The 15247-nt window shown below is 44.8% G+C and overlaps 2 protein-coding genes across 3 annotated transcripts in view; both read left to right on the forward strand.

Annotated features, from left to right (window-relative positions):
• The first annotated feature begins 5052 nt into the window (after nt 1–5052).
• LOC135396751 (large ribosomal subunit protein uL4m-like) lies at nt 5053–11565 on the forward strand. 2 transcript variants are annotated; one of them, XM_064627900.1, is made up of 10 exons: nt 5053–5162; nt 5325–5400; nt 5563–5749; nt 5824–5875; nt 6983–7100; nt 8485–8591; nt 8783–8833; nt 8912–8970; nt 9058–9131; nt 11280–11565. In XM_064627900.1, the coding sequence occupies exons 1-10, from the start codon at nt 5064–5066 to the stop codon at nt 11423–11425; spliced, it is 969 nt and encodes a 322-aa protein (XP_064483970.1). In that variant the 5' UTR covers nt 5053–5063; the 3' UTR covers nt 11426–11565. The 2 variants fall into 2 exon arrangements, with proteins under 2 accessions (XP_064483970.1, XP_064483971.1); XM_064627901.1 differs by having other exon boundaries at nt 5062–5162; nt 5340–5400.
• A 507-nt stretch (nt 11566–12072) lies between these two features.
• LOC135396752 (kinesin light chain-like) overlaps nt 12073–15247 on the forward strand; it is a 49678-nt gene continuing 46503 nt past the window's right edge. The window contains exon 1 of the mRNA XM_064627903.1: nt 12073–12397. The gene's annotated coding sequence lies outside the window, so the exon portion shown is untranslated. The remainder of the gene's footprint in view (nt 12398–15247) is intronic.

Here is a 15247-nt window from a genome sequence, read left to right on the forward strand (position 1 = left end):
CTGCCAAAGAGAAAACAGATACTATATACTGCTTGTCTCGCGAGCATCCCCATATTCCAGATACCTTCTCGCCTGTGAATCAAAATGATGGGTGAGTTGTCTAAGCTTAATTCGATTATACACGCATACAACAACGAATGGAGAAATTGATTGGTGTATTAACTCGCTATCAAGACAACGTCTGTGTTTCTTACTGGGCTTTGGTTAGAGACATTCAGCTGGTACATCGAAACTCAAACTTCGCAGTGCTACATCGCCCCCAGTTTCTCTCTCTCCCGCAATAAATGATCCGTGTAACATCCCGACAGGAATCTAACTCGGACAATTCTTGAAACAGCCGCGACCGGACATCCTGTGGATACAGATCCTGGGACGTCCATGTATGAGGCTCCCAGTGATATCCGACGGATATAGATTTCCGGATATGAACCTTGGGATCTGTTTCGGACGTCCACAGGAGAATGTGTTCTGTCTGGGGAGCTGATCATATGGGGGGGGGGGGGGGCTGGGGCTGTGGGGCTGGAATGATCGCCGACCTTGCCATAACTCCCGGGGTCCCATCCTCGCCTCCCATAGGCAGGCAGGGAGGCCTCCAGACGTACAACTTGGTCCAAGGCGGTAGCTGAGTTCCGAAAGATATAGCTTCACGAACTAAGCTTAGTCTGGGCTCTCTTAGTCTGAGACGCTCTGCCCTGAAAGCTCTCTTCACCTTTCTGGATACCATAGGACTTCAATCCTCATTCTGAAGGGGCTCATTATTTCATTCCCCGCATCACCATCAGCAATGGGGTAGAATACCGCCCCTGGCGATGAAACTCCACATCCGTCATCTCGAAATAAAGTTACTGTTGTTGCTATCGTATCGGAAAAAATAGCAGAAAATCATGCTCTACACTCTTAGAAATGAACTCCACCGTATAGCACGCTCCTAGCCACCATCATGTCGAATGATATCGTTATCTTCCCTGATTTGTTGAAAACGGGAGGCGTTCGCCTTTTTTGTGATACTTATGCCGTTCATAATTGTCACAAAAAAGGCGTAGGCCTTCCGTTTCCAACAAATCATGGAAAATAACGATATCATTCGAGATGATGGTTGGCTACGAGCGTGCTATACGGTGGAGTTCATTTCTAAGAGTGTACGGAGCTCCCAGAGGATAGCGCGCGACGAATTTTTGAGCCAATCATTGTCAGTCCGACGAAAGGAGGCTGGAAACCCAGCCCACACTGGCATGGTAGAAATTGATAACACAGACATACACTCTTAAAAATGAGTTTCACCACATAGCACGCTCCTAGCCAACCATCATCCCGAACGACAACGTTCTCGCCCCTGATTTGTTGAAAACGGGAAGTGTGCGCCTTTTTTATGACACTTATGCTGTTCATAAGTGTCACAAAAAAGTGTACGCCTCCCGTTTTCAACAAATCAGGGCAGGTAACGATATCATTTGAGATGATGGTTGGCTAGGAGCATGCTATGTGGTGAAGTTCATTTTTAAGAGTGTAGCTTATCGCGTCCGCCTTCGTCTGGGAAGATCCCAGCCGAATCTCCCAGTTTCAGGAAGTGTCACTTTTTCTATATCACTCTGTGGGCCGGGTTTCCAACCTCCTTTCGACGGACTGGTAGCGATCGCGCTCAAAAAGTCCTCGCGCTTTACACTCAAGTACTCCGAGAAGCATGATGTTCGGCTATTTTTCCCGATAAGATAGGCCCTGAATACCAGTTTCAATTACCACGAATTTGAGTAAATTGGGCACACTCTTCGTGTTGGTCGGGTAAAAAAGTGACCTTTACTTGGCAAATTTCCGAGTTCACTTCGCAAAAAATTTACGTAATTAAACTTACACTCCAAAAACAGAACTTCACCGCAAAGCACGCTGTGCGCAAACCATTGCCACGAATGATAGGGTTATCGCTTCTGATTCGAGGAAAGGGGTGGGCGTACGCCTTTTTGTGGCAATTTGGATATATGATAATTGCCACAAAAAGGTGTACGCCCTGCTCTCTCCTCGAATCAGAAGCGATAACCCTATCATTCGTGGCAGTAGTTGGCGCACAGCGTGCTATGCGGTGAAGTTCTGTTGTTAGAGTGTAGGTTACATGACATGCACGTCAGGAGGTGGCAAAACCTAGTAAGAACAAATGCTGTTGACCGCATGATTCTAGGTGGCGTAGCTTTTTTTATTTGAAAAGAGACCAGAAGCCAGGAGTCATGCTTAATGGACTTTTCCCTGTTTGTAAACAAATGACGTCATAGTGTTCGACAGCGCCACCAATTTGGTAGAGTTGAACTACACTCGAAGCTAGAGGCGAACAAGGTCGCGCGCGAAAGCCACGGTCTTGAGGGAATTATGGTGGCCCCTGAAAGGGACGCGACCTTCGGTCCTACACTCTTCAAAATGAACTTCACCGCATAGCAAGCTCCTAGCCAACCATCATCGCGAATGATATCGTTATCTGCCTTGATTTGTTGAAAATGGGAGGCGTACGCCTTTTCTGTGACAATTATGAACAGCATAATTCGTTTCGGTTTCAGTCTGTCTACCAACGTAACAATGACGTTTCTCGGGTAGTGGTCTATAGAAAGAGAACGCTGACTTACATGTACAGTATAACAAAGGTTTTCGACGTTTCGACGTCTATATACGGACGTCATCAGCAGCAAAAGTAAACACTGCGTGCGAGTCCTTAGGGGGTGTATTTACATGCTTTTGACGACACATTGTGCACTCTTAAAAATGAACTTCACCGCATAGCACGCTCCTAGCCAACCATCATCTCAAATGATATCGCTATCTGCCCTGATTTGCTGAAAACGGGAGGCGTACGCCTTTTTGTGACAATTATGAACAGCATAAATGTCACAAAAAAGTCGTACGCCTACCGTTTTTAACAAATTAGGGCAGATAACAATATCATTCGAGATTATGGTTGGTTAGGAGCGTGCTATGCGGTGAAGTTCATTTTTAAGAGTGTGCAATCTCACAACATTTTAGGTGATTTGGGGGGCGTGTTAGGGGAGTTTAGGGGTTATCTGGATAAATCACTGACTGCCACGTCACGACAGCCGCCCAATAGTGTTGTGCGCGTCTTCTTTTTCTTTCTCTCTTTGGTGGTAGCCAAGGCCGTCCTGAAGACTGTGAGGTGGTGGGTTCGAATCCTACCACCGGCTGTGCTGTCTGAGATTTTCCCTGGGTTTTCCGAAGTCTTTCCAGACGAATGTCGGCACAGTTTCTCCCGAACTCGGTCCAGAACGCATACTAAGCCCCTGTCCCCCACACCTTCCAGCTGTCGTCTCTCCACCTGTCCACATCTGTACGCCGCACATAGCCACAATTTCTTCAAGGCGCTAACACGGAACTAAAAAACATATTTATTTCTTTGGCACCGCCTGTATCCCGTCTGAAGCAGAGCAGCCGACCGGTCGCATCACTCTCGCGCTGTAACAGACGGTTCTGGGCAGCCAATAAAAGTCCTCGGCTGACCTGACGTCACAACAAGCCAGAAGGAGCTGCGAGAAATCGCTGCCACTGCGCGCATTTTGGTAAACTAATTTTCTTACGAAATGTGGGCTTCCCAATGGAAAGAAGAACCTCGCTACACCCCTGGCTACCCATACTTCAATCCTGCAAATGGCATATTCAGTCTTGCCGTCTTGTAACCGCACGGCCCACATCCCTCCTGAGCTCGAGGATATATCGTGGCAACTACAAGCAACCGAACAGTGCAGTAGCGAGGCGAGTTTGCGCCCGGGGCACGGCAAATCTGAAGCGCCCCCCCCCCCCCCCTCTCCTCCCTCACTGCCGTGTGAAACCTTGTAAACGAAGAAAGGAAAACGCCAATTGCACTGCCGAGACGAATTCTCAAATTCTCTTCAGCAAATTCTCTTCATTCAGATTCAAATTTCTTCAAATTCTCTTCTCTCAGCAAATTCTCTTCGTTCCTACTGTACACTGTCCAACAAATCTGCCAGGGATTGCCGTTCAGCGCCCTCTCTGGCGAGAGCGCCCGGGGCGCGGCTGCCCCTCTCGCGCCCCCGTCGCAACGGCTCTGCAACGGAAGCACGTGCAATGGGACCTGTTCATCTTGATTTTCTTTAGCTTACCCATTTTGAGCACGCTTTCACCCATTTGAATTGGCCGTGTTGTGGGATTTTTTTAGTTGCATAGTTGTATATTTTCTCGATACAACTGCAAGCAGCTCTGTATACAACCTCTAAAAGCAGACACACACAAAAAGTGGGGCAACTTTTGACTGGGATAGGCCGCTTAAATCGCTCAAATGCATGGGGTGAGATTTTCCTTCAATTGTACTTTTGTTTGTACACGACAGCAGCACCTGCAAAGAGTAACAGCAGAAAAATGTGATTGGTGAATATATTGGTGAGTTCCAGCTGGGGTAAGACCCCTTCTTGGATATTCGCGATGCTACCGAAAGGTGTGATGACTGCGGGATATTCCCAGAATTTTCATCCTTGGGGGAGGGGGGGGGGCGCATGGGCGTTCCCAGTATTTCTCTAAGGTGCGTAAAGTGCTTCCAGGGGGGGGGGGGGGGCAAGCGTGCACCCCCAACATCTTTTTTCTATTATTGAGGCGGACGTTGCGGACTGTGCGGGTGTTCAGAGGTTCCTCTTATGACACCTGAGAATAATCATTAAGACCTATGACTAAGGGGCGCAATGTTTTCACAAGCGACCTTGGAGCTCCAGGGGGGTGGGGACGCCCCCCCCCCTTCCATCTCGGTACGCCCATGGGTGGGGGGGTGACGCCAATACCTGCTGCTGCTTTTGTAGCGTTTTTGGCCTTTCTTGCTGGTGTTGCTGTGCAAGATTTTGGGGGTTGTTAGGGGGCTGCTGGGGCGGGGAGTGCTGGGAAAACCCCTGCAACAAATGGTTCACCCTGCGTTCCTGCATCACCCCCAAAAATGGCAAAGACACGAGTACGGCGTCACACGCACCGAGGATAACGCACCAGAATCACACAAAACAACATACGCAAATAGTAAAAAGTCATTATTTACATCCTTATTCATCACAAGTCATTATTTACAATGTTCAGTCATGTCACGGGACGACCGTATCGCCATCGCTACCAAACAACGAGCAAGCATGGCCGCTGTTTTTGCTAGCAGCGTCGTCCGACTATTTCGATCTACTCAAGTAGGCAGACGTTTCATTTTTTTGTTTTTTTCACAGCTGTAGTGTGCATATGGGAACGACAGAGTGTGAGTTTAATGATGAGCACGTGGAAGTGATGTAATATGTCCTCCATTCATTTATTAACGCCCAGCAAAGCTTCTCTGGTGAACATCATTTTTACAGAATCTCACCGCACAGGGACGAGTTCTCCAGAGGTTTTACAGCGTCGAGCTTCCAATAACGTCGCAGAATGAACAAGGTAGTACTATATTTAATGATTTTTGTGCCATGTTCATGAGCCCACTGAGTACACTAGCTGCAAGTTTGTGAGGGCCAATCGTGCCTGCTAAAATATGAATTGATATGTATTTCTCGCTTTGTGCTTACCGAAAGTCACAGTACGAGTAATACTACTTTCCAGCACCTGCCAGTACGGAGCTCACTGTGCCATCACGGCCTTCCCTCCCAATCATCACTTCTCGGGACCTGGCCTACCCATCGAAGTTTACCAAGAATCGTGAGGCCTGGGTAGAGAACTTAGACACTGTCGAATCAGAAAAGCTCGGAATGGTGCCCCTCAACCCTCTTGTATTTGGTGCATTTCCCAGGTAATTTAATTCTGACAAACTATTCACCGTAATATGTTATCAGCCTTGTATTGATATTTTGTCCATATTTTCAGGATTGATCTTTTGCATTGGAACGTTCACTGGCAAATGAACTACAAGCGAGTGGTATAGCATTCTGTTACCTTGTGCGGTACCCTGTGTGTATTTACCGTAAAAGTGGTGACCTTTGTCGGGACATCATTTTAATAATTGTAATTTTCCCACAAAATCAAGACCCCACAAAGAAGTGGTGACCATTACAGAAAAGTAGGGGCATAGGAATTGCAATGGGTGAGCTTTGTGCAGTGCAAATGACTAGGCTTCTTCATTTTCTGGTTTTAAGATTTTTCAAATTCAAGGGGGGGGAATCAGGTGCTATTTACACGAGAATTCGAGGAGAAATCGGGTGCTACAATGTCTGTTTGATATGTGATCGGGGAATTTTTGGGTGAAACGAAAGGTATATGAAACAAGCTGCTGCTGTGACATTGGGATGAGAAACAAGAATCTCTATATTTCGGCTCGGAACTGGGGTAGTGAATGACCGCGGTATTCAAACACTTGCCCGAGCTCCACAAAAGCTCGTCTTTGACTCCTGCAGAGGGGGATTATAAAAGGAGGATAGATAGGTTGTCACAAATAGCTCTCTTTGCCGATATTATGATTCACTTTTCCGACGGTTTACCTAGAAAGGCAAGTGGAAGGACCGCAAGGATTGTGGGTAGATATCGGGTTTTACCAGGATTCTTGAAAACTTGTTCGGGTGGGGGAACTATCGTGAAAAATACGGTTTAACCCGAAAACGAAGAACCTTACAGATGACTCACTGAGTGCAAATAATTTTAGTCTGTCACAACTTTTAGCACGCTCTGGCAACACTTTCAGCCACTGAACATCGATCGCACAGTTAGTTTTTCCAACACCATTTCGGCATTTCACACCCGCTCCCAAACATTCAAATGTGAGCTCCAGCATAGAGCTTATCGAGGAAGGATCGCAGAGGCACTGACAACTTCCAGTGTCTTGGCAAAGCCTTAGACCTTCACTACTGTAGCCCAGATTAGCTCCATAGAACAACCGCAGGGAGCGTACGCATATTACTGCGGAATTTAATACCCACGAAATATTCCTCAAACATACCTCCACCCAATACAGTATTGTATTATTCTTGCGCCTTCATCAACGGTGAGCCTTATCAGTCAAGTAGGCTGTGACCACACTTTTTATTTACAGGACTGGGCAACAACAAAATCACGGGCAGAGGTTCGTGGTGGAGGTCGTAAACCCTGGCCTCAGAAGGGACTGGGCAAAGCACGACATGGCAGTATTCGGTCACCTCTTTGGAAAGGAGGTTAGTGGTGACTATAAGTTCTGCTACTCAAGTTCATGCTTTTGCAAGTCATCCAATACTTTGCACTCTGTAACACAGTGCAACCTATTCACTGAAATCTTTACAAATTTAAAGGACCATGCTGGCAACGACATTACATGCTACAGGTATTGCATAATATCATATGTCAAAAAAGACGGGACATGACTGAACTAGAGTGGCCCAAACTATAATGTAGACATAACTATGTCTCTGTATGTGAAGGCAGACTGTTGAGCTGAAATCAGAATGGATGGACTCGATGGATTGTTTAGAGGTGGTTTCAACACTGATGCTAGTACAGTCGAGCCCGTTTATAACGATATTGACGGGAACGCGAAGTCTGATCGTTATATCAGAGTATCGTTAGAAACGAGCTTTCGAGAAATTGTCGCTCAGGTTCGCATAAATGAAGTAGAACGCTGCTGAACATGCGCGTTTGTTGGGAGCACAGAAGCATTTTATCTAGCTTTAAATTGACACAGCTGTGCGTCGAAAGCTTTTGATAACATAACCGCCAATACCGTGTGAGGCGCCGCACCTATTGAGATCAACGACATCATCCATCACTCGTCATCCAATGCCGTAGTCATCATCATTCTCGCGATCGGGACTGCGAGGTTATCGACTGCGAGGCCTGCGGTCCATCGGAATGCGCCTCCACCACGGGTAATCCGTCGACGCGTGTTTGGGTGGTGACACGCGTGACCAGGAAATTTCTCTTGCAACTACTCAATGCATTCAATGCAGTGTGAAAGTTACGCTGTGCTGCTGAGACTACATCTTCTGTATAATATTTTGTTAGAAGATCCGCTGCCTGCTGCTTTTTGAAACGTGAAGAATGGCGAATTGAGGTCCCCAGGCTCTCAGCAATACTTTCAGTCGCTGCAGCAATGATTTCAATGGATCGGCCAGTATGATGACTCACAGGTGTTTTCAGATTGAACCATTTTGCTCGCATTGATCAATTGATCGTTGATCAACTTTTTAAATGTAGACTGATTTGGTGCATTTTGTTGACTGAAAATTTCATGCAATCAACAAATGGTTCCCACAGAATTTCGTTCCTATTTGCAATAAGTTTTCAAAATAATATGATGTTGTGCATCTGTGTAGCGTTCCATGATTACTGGTCGCCATGTGTTTACATGACAGCTGTGAAATTTTCAGCACTGCTAGAATCACGAAATGAAAATGGCGTGCAAATTCAAATCTTGCGCTCTTGTTGGGCTGTAGAAAGAAATGCAACTTTCTGCAGAGCTCTACTTCACCCATTTGCAATCACTTTAAATTGTTCATACTCATAGTGCAGTAGGCGCTGGCACGTGACTTAAATTTGACTGTTCTTTCATTTTTTGTGGAACAGGTGGTGTTGCCAAAGGTCCTCGAGGCCCAAAAACCTATTTTTTCATGCTGCCGTTCTTCTCCAGGGTCAAGGGGCTTATAACGGCATTGTCAACCAAGTTTGCTCAGGTGTGTCTAATTATTCATGTGTCAGTCATGTAGGTTCTCATGCTTCCCACTTGTAGTGTTCTTAATTTTACCATGGTTGAGGTTTCTTTTTTTTTTTTTTACTAATCAATAATAATGTATTTAATGTACAAGATGGTGCTTTTTATAGTGTGTATTACGCATCTTTATTAATGTCTTCCTTCAAATTTTAGGATGACCTCAAGATTGTTGATTCCCTAGACCTGCCTTCGGATGACCCAAAGGTAAAATGTGTATGCAACAGCTCTGACTAAATTGTCAGTCTTGAATGTCTTGCAAACTAATGTGGTTGAAAAATGTAGTTCCTAGAGGAACTCGTAGATGAGAGGATATGGGGACCTTCCGTACTTTTTGTCGACGAGTAAGTACATATATAAAATTTTTGGCTTTGTTCACGTAATCATGATTCGCAGCAGTCATGCAGACTATTTTCTTGTTTTCATTCAAGCACGGACTATGTGCCCAAGAATATTGCATTGGCTTGTGACGAAATCAAGCACATGAATATTATGCCAGTATATGGTGAGTAATTTTGTTATCTCGTTAATGCTAGTTGCCAACAACAACTTCCTAAGAAGGATTGGAGCTATCCCGCCAAGAAACTATGTCTCATGTGCTCCATGTTTTTGCGTATGCATGCACGAAACCGCCCGTGCCCAGAAGTTCACTTTCATGCTCCATTAAATGGGTTCTTCACTTCAAAGGGAAAATTCAATCGCATATTTCGTCTAAATAACTGCTCCTAGAGGTGATGTAATTTCTTTATAGTCGTGTGGCTTGCATGTTGTACTAATGGTTTAAAGGGGACAGTTTGCTCTCCAAGCATCAATTCGGAGATACAGTCAAACTCCTTTACAACGAAACTCAGGGGACAGCAAAAAAAAAATTGCAGTAAAGGTATTTTCGTGAAAAAGGATGTCCATTATTGGACCTATAGGGCTCCAGCGTGACCGCAAAAAAATTTGCTGTAGTGGTAGTTTCGTTAAAAAGGTGTTCGCTATAAAGGAGTTTGACTGTATTATCTGTTTCCACGGGTTGTGTGTTCCCTGGTTTACTACATCCCTACTTCACTTTTCGCTGACTCGACCTCTATAATCTACCATCAGCGTTATAAATCATTGGAATCCACATGGTTTGAAATCCATGTGCAGAAAGGTGGTGTGCACAACATCGGGGGGAGAAGAAAACGTGGCAGTGACTTCCTTCTCTCGTGCTGCGAGATGGGGGTAAAATCAGGTTTTAATTCAGGAGCTGTAAAATCTGGTAAAATTGGGCAATATTGGGTGGAAAAGCTGATTTTGGGGCAGGAACATTTAAAACAAGCACTTCTCGCATTTTACACGGACATGAGATGCAGAACAGCTTTGCTGAGTCTCCAATGCTTAGTGTTCTCCAGTGCCTGTATTGGTGGCTGAATTGGCGCTTTGCAAGTTCACTTTCGGGTTTTACCCCAAGTGATGATGATGCAAATCCGGGGGGGGGGGGGGGTAAAAACTGGTTTTACCTTAGGACACAGGGCCCTAAGAATATGTGAGGAAGAGGTGTAGGAGAGGACACTGACACTTCACGAAAAGGTCACGCGAGCAGATGAGCAGATTATCCGCTTTCTTCTCCCCGTTGTTGCGGGTCCAGTACCGACTGATGGGACAAGACACGAATAAATCTGGACATGTGTCAATTTTGAGCAAAAGGGCTTGCAGGAGTGTTGTTTGGAGAAAAATCTTCCTGCCAGGCATCGATTTCAACTATATCAGGGAGCACAGTTTTCCTTTATCTGTATGGGGCACTGCAGAAATCTACTGTCATCATTTCTACCAGCAACAGGGCAGACTGGGTACAGCATCTGCTTGCTGGTGATTTGCTGCAAGTGTGTTCAGACAAGTGGGAGATGCTGGGACTGAGTCCCACCACTGCCTGTACTGTCTGAGATCTGAGGCTGTTTTCGACTGCCGAGGCCGCTTGCAGACAGATATCTTCCTAGTTCCTCCTGAAGTTTGTCCAGAACGCATGCATACTCTACTATCTCCCACTCCTTCCTGCTGTCGTTTTCGTGTCCCCCCACGTCCGTACATCACTTATGGCCACAGGTGCTTCACAATGCTGAAATTATATGAAAGGAATAACAACTTATAGCATCTTTTTATTTACTAGTTTATATCTAATTTGCTGAGTGAACTTCTCTGCTCATGCAAAATAGTCAGATGGTTAACAACAAATCTCTTACACAGTTCCTAACACATTTTTACAGCATTTGAGAGAACGTTTGCAACAAATAAACACCTTCACCTTCCTTAACAAAATTTTGATATGTTTGAGCAACTACAGGGGTTACAGGATGGCAATTTGCATAGCCAAGTTGTAAACATAGTCGGTGGAACTGAATTTTAGTTCACATGTAATTTACCTGAGGAGAAACAATTTATATGTAAGCAACAATATGTGTATTGTTCTCGTATTTTCTAAAAGTGGAATGGATGCATATTAATCAAGCTCGGTAATACTGATATAGTATAGATGGTGTAGACCTTTGTTTTGTGTCACTCAAACCAGTCAGTTAGGTGAACAAGATTCTTACTTAAAGTTTCGTGTTTACCTTAGCAGAAATCCAGTTATGAAGTAGCATTGTAAAAATTTGAGCTCTTTGTACTAACAAAATTTTTCCTTGGGCAGGATTGAATGTCTACAGCATGCTAAAGCACGACACGCTGGTGATCACACTATCTGCTTTGGAGAAGATTGAAGAGAGATTACTTTTCCATCTGAACAGAACAGACGTAAGGGAAGCCATGTCCAGACTAAGAAAACCTCGTCTTTGACTCCTATGTCTGCATGGAGGTGGACCCAGAGGGAGATGGAGAAGTTTGCAAGAGAATTTGTAGGAGGCTGTGTGAGACACTTGTACATAGAATGCAGTTGTGTCTTAATAGAAATAAAGATTATTCATGATTTTTTGTGAGCAACAGTTTTGTGTCATGATTTAGGTATCAAAATTATCAAAATTTACAAGAGCAAGATTGGGGAGAGGAAAGTCTTGATGAATGCAGAGGTCAAAATAACCCTTTCTTGTCGTCAGTATGCCCTGCTTGGACGATAAAATGGAGTAGAAACAGGCTCGCTGGTGGACGACCTCCATAATGATGGTGCCTGAGCAATGGGCAGAAGACAGAGCGCTTCGTGTTGTATTTTCTCTGTCTTCTGCTTTTGCTTAGGCACACTCATTAGGGAGCCCTACTTGGAATTCGAATTACGAAACGTTCATGAAACATTGTGACATTTATCCGAAAAAAAAAGGTGTCGTATATGCTGCCGCCAAATCATGCATTCCATAGGCTATCTGGTTTCACGTCAACTCAGCGTAGAAATAGAAACCAAAACCATTTTTCTAGTCCGTTAGTTGGTTTCGCCGTTCAAAGACGGCAGCACCAGTTCTGCTCATGCTTCTGACGTTGAAAGTGACGTCGCCGTCATCAGCATTCCGCCATTTTTCCTATGTGGTTAAGTTTTCTTTTTTGGTCCATGAACTGGCCGTAATGCCAGCCGGTTCACAGCAGAGCTGAATGAAATTCGACGCCTGAGTTCCTCACCACTGTGGCAAAACAGCAGTGCACAACGTTCGTCGAATGTGAAGGCCTACATACTCGGGAAAGCTAGTCGGCTGGTCCTCCTGCGCCGAGACTCTGTCACTTGCAGGGTGGTACCGACTTTTAGGCTTATTTCTTGTGCATCACTGTATTTTTTCGAAGCGTGAAACGAGATCTAGCACTTCCAAAACACTACTACAAAGCCAGGTAAGTGGTGATGCCATATTCACTGCTCCGTATTGCTGGATTCCCGTGTTACTGAGCTCTGCATCCAGCGGAGTGTCCTCCTTGGTCATGAGTACTCCTCGGGGTGCTTCATTTTTTTATATTTTTTTTTTATGCGAGACTGTAGCTAATAATCGCCAGTTACGGTATCGGTGCAGCCAGGTTGAAAGTATAACTTGGCGTAGGGCCTACAAGTCCTTCGTGTTAAGTATCAGGATGTGTGGATGCGATGCCGTCTTTGCTTACGGCGTTGTGGTTTGCGTTGGCGACTGGCTGACACACAGATATAAGCTTATGAATCATATGACCGCATCTGCACTACCTACTCGGCTAGATCTGTCATTATATTGAAGTGGATAATGTAAGAGCGTGTGTATGTCAGCACATCTGTTCTCGCGGATGTCCTCACGTGTGTAGTTCGTGGCGTTGGATCTTCGAAGCCCTGTGGAAACGGCGAGAAGACTTCCGTATTCAGATAAATTTGGACAGGAATGTTGTTTTTGTGCGGCATTCTCCATGACACAGCATGCTCAGGACAATCACCTTACATGCGTAAAATGACATCCCCTCCCCTTTGTGATCTAATTGTGGCACATCATGTAAGCTAGGTGCATAATTCAGTCTGTTATCAAACTTAAAATAATATATGTTCACTGTGAAGCTCGCACTTTGCTTCAATGCTTTCCAGTGTAAAACAAACTCAGCCTGTACTTGTATGCGTCAGTGACTTTTCCTTACAAGGCGTACTCCTATTCCTACCTTCAACACTATAATGGAGAATTGGATGCCGCACATGACACTGTTCTGGCTTTGTCAAATTCTGCCAACTAGACTGGCACGGACCAAATGTTGCAAGCCTATCATCGCTTGGTCATTGAGGGCCCAAGAAAGATGTTCACCCAAATTGTCTCGTGTCCACTGTTCCGTTGGATTTTGCTAGATCATTGGTCTTCAACGTGACTGTGGCCATCTCTAGTGATAACTATTGCTCCGTATGTGATGTAGGCAACAAGGAATACAATTGGAGAAACGTCTACTTTGGCAGGAATTGCATTAGAACAAAGTGTACACTGTACTGTATTTACTCTGGTGCACAGTGATAATGCATATTGATAGCATAGGGAGTGAGGCAAAATGGAAAGAAGAATGGTTTAGCCCTTGGGAGGGGTACAAGATAAGATAGAATAGCATATTGTTATGGAATCAAGACAAGCTGCCATCTTGTCTATAACCAATTATAATGAGTTGTCTGGCACCCGAAATGCACGTTCCGTGCTTATTTCATGTCGTATTGTGGAGTTAAGCCACACAAGTACATGACACATCCCTTTTGCTACAGACACGGATTGAAACAATCACATAAATTGAATCAAAGTGTCAGCTGCTGATGGGCGGTTATTGTGCAATGGGCACTTGATTTGTTTCGCTACACTTCTCAATTTGAAGCAGCTCCAATATTACGACAGCTACCCTCAAAAGTTTCTGAGCATTTGAGTCATTTTCTGTAAAACACTTTGGTATAGGACAAGCGTGTTCTGAAAGAGGTTATTGACCCCCCCTTTCGGGGCTATGGCGCTGTAAATAACGTGCACATTTTTCCATATTTTGACTGCCTGCTGTAAGGCTTCGAACTATTGAAACTGCACAGATAACTATTTGAATGAATGGAATAACTTTTTTTCTCTTCTTCTTGTTTTCTAGCGGTGGTGCAATGCTGCTGCTTGTCCTCACTGTTTCAACAAACGAACCTTGCAATGATACTGACATGACACATGAAACGTTGTGACTAGTGGTCGGAGCTGTCTTTGCAATCCCGGGTTTTCCAAATGTGGATCCTGAGGGGGGATTGGTAGTTTTGTGCAACTGTTTCCACAAGGTCGTATGGGGCTGTATGCACTTGCTGCTATTACAAAAAGAAATACAGTACACGTATCCCAGCTAGTGATGCGTTTCTCTCTCTTTTTTTGTTTTTCCTCTTTGGAAACTATTGTGTTCCGGTCTGGAGTAGACGAGGCTAGAGTTCTGGAAAGGCTGTCCCCATGCTTTCTTTTCACTTTTAAAGCAGAAAATTGATAGAGATCCAAATGAAAAAAACAGGCGTAAGGTCTGCAATACTTTGTGTAGTCTCGCAGATCAGAAGAACCCTCGCGATTTCGCAGGTGTTTTAGTGCTACTTGATGTCTGTTCTCGGCTGTCGATTGTGTGATGAGTTGGGTGAGCAGCAAATGTGTTTGCCATGGGCCTCGCGAAATCTCGGGATTCCGGGATATTAAAATATGCCGGGATCTCGGGATCTGAATCCTTGCGGTGAGTAGTGACACGATGTGAGGTAGCTATTTCTTGAAAAACATAAACATGCGCCTAACATCAATGCGCATCATCGCACATCATTTTTGGATATCGAAGACTAGTTTCACGATTAATTTAGAGAACGCTGGGTTAATTTGGTACTGAGCTGTAAGCCACACATATTCCAGTAGAAGTCGTCACAAAGCCGGGTTTACGCAAATTCCGAGATGTTTGTGGAGGAATGTTAATGTTTTGTTGTTTTTTTTTTTCTACTACTACTTCTTGAGTTTCCCCCCTTATGTGATGTCCTTCCAAAGCCTTTAAGGTAAAATAAACGGGATATTTATGAGCTATAAGATCGGTAAGTTACTATGCGGTTTGGTGGATAGAACGACTGTCGATATTAACCGACTTTATTAAATAGGTAACGGGAACTGTGCGACCGTGTGGCCTTCAGTCGCCGCACCACCGACAGCTGACTCACTTCGAAAGCAGCCGTGCGCGTTTTTTTGCGTGTTCCCCCGGTTTTTTAATTTTTTTTTC

This window comes from Ornithodoros turicata, chromosome 6 (assembly GCF_037126465.1).
Source record: "Ornithodoros turicata isolate Travis chromosome 6, ASM3712646v1, whole genome shotgun sequence".
NCBI classification, from domain to species: Eukaryota; Metazoa; Arthropoda; class Arachnida; order Ixodida; family Argasidae; genus Ornithodoros; species Ornithodoros turicata.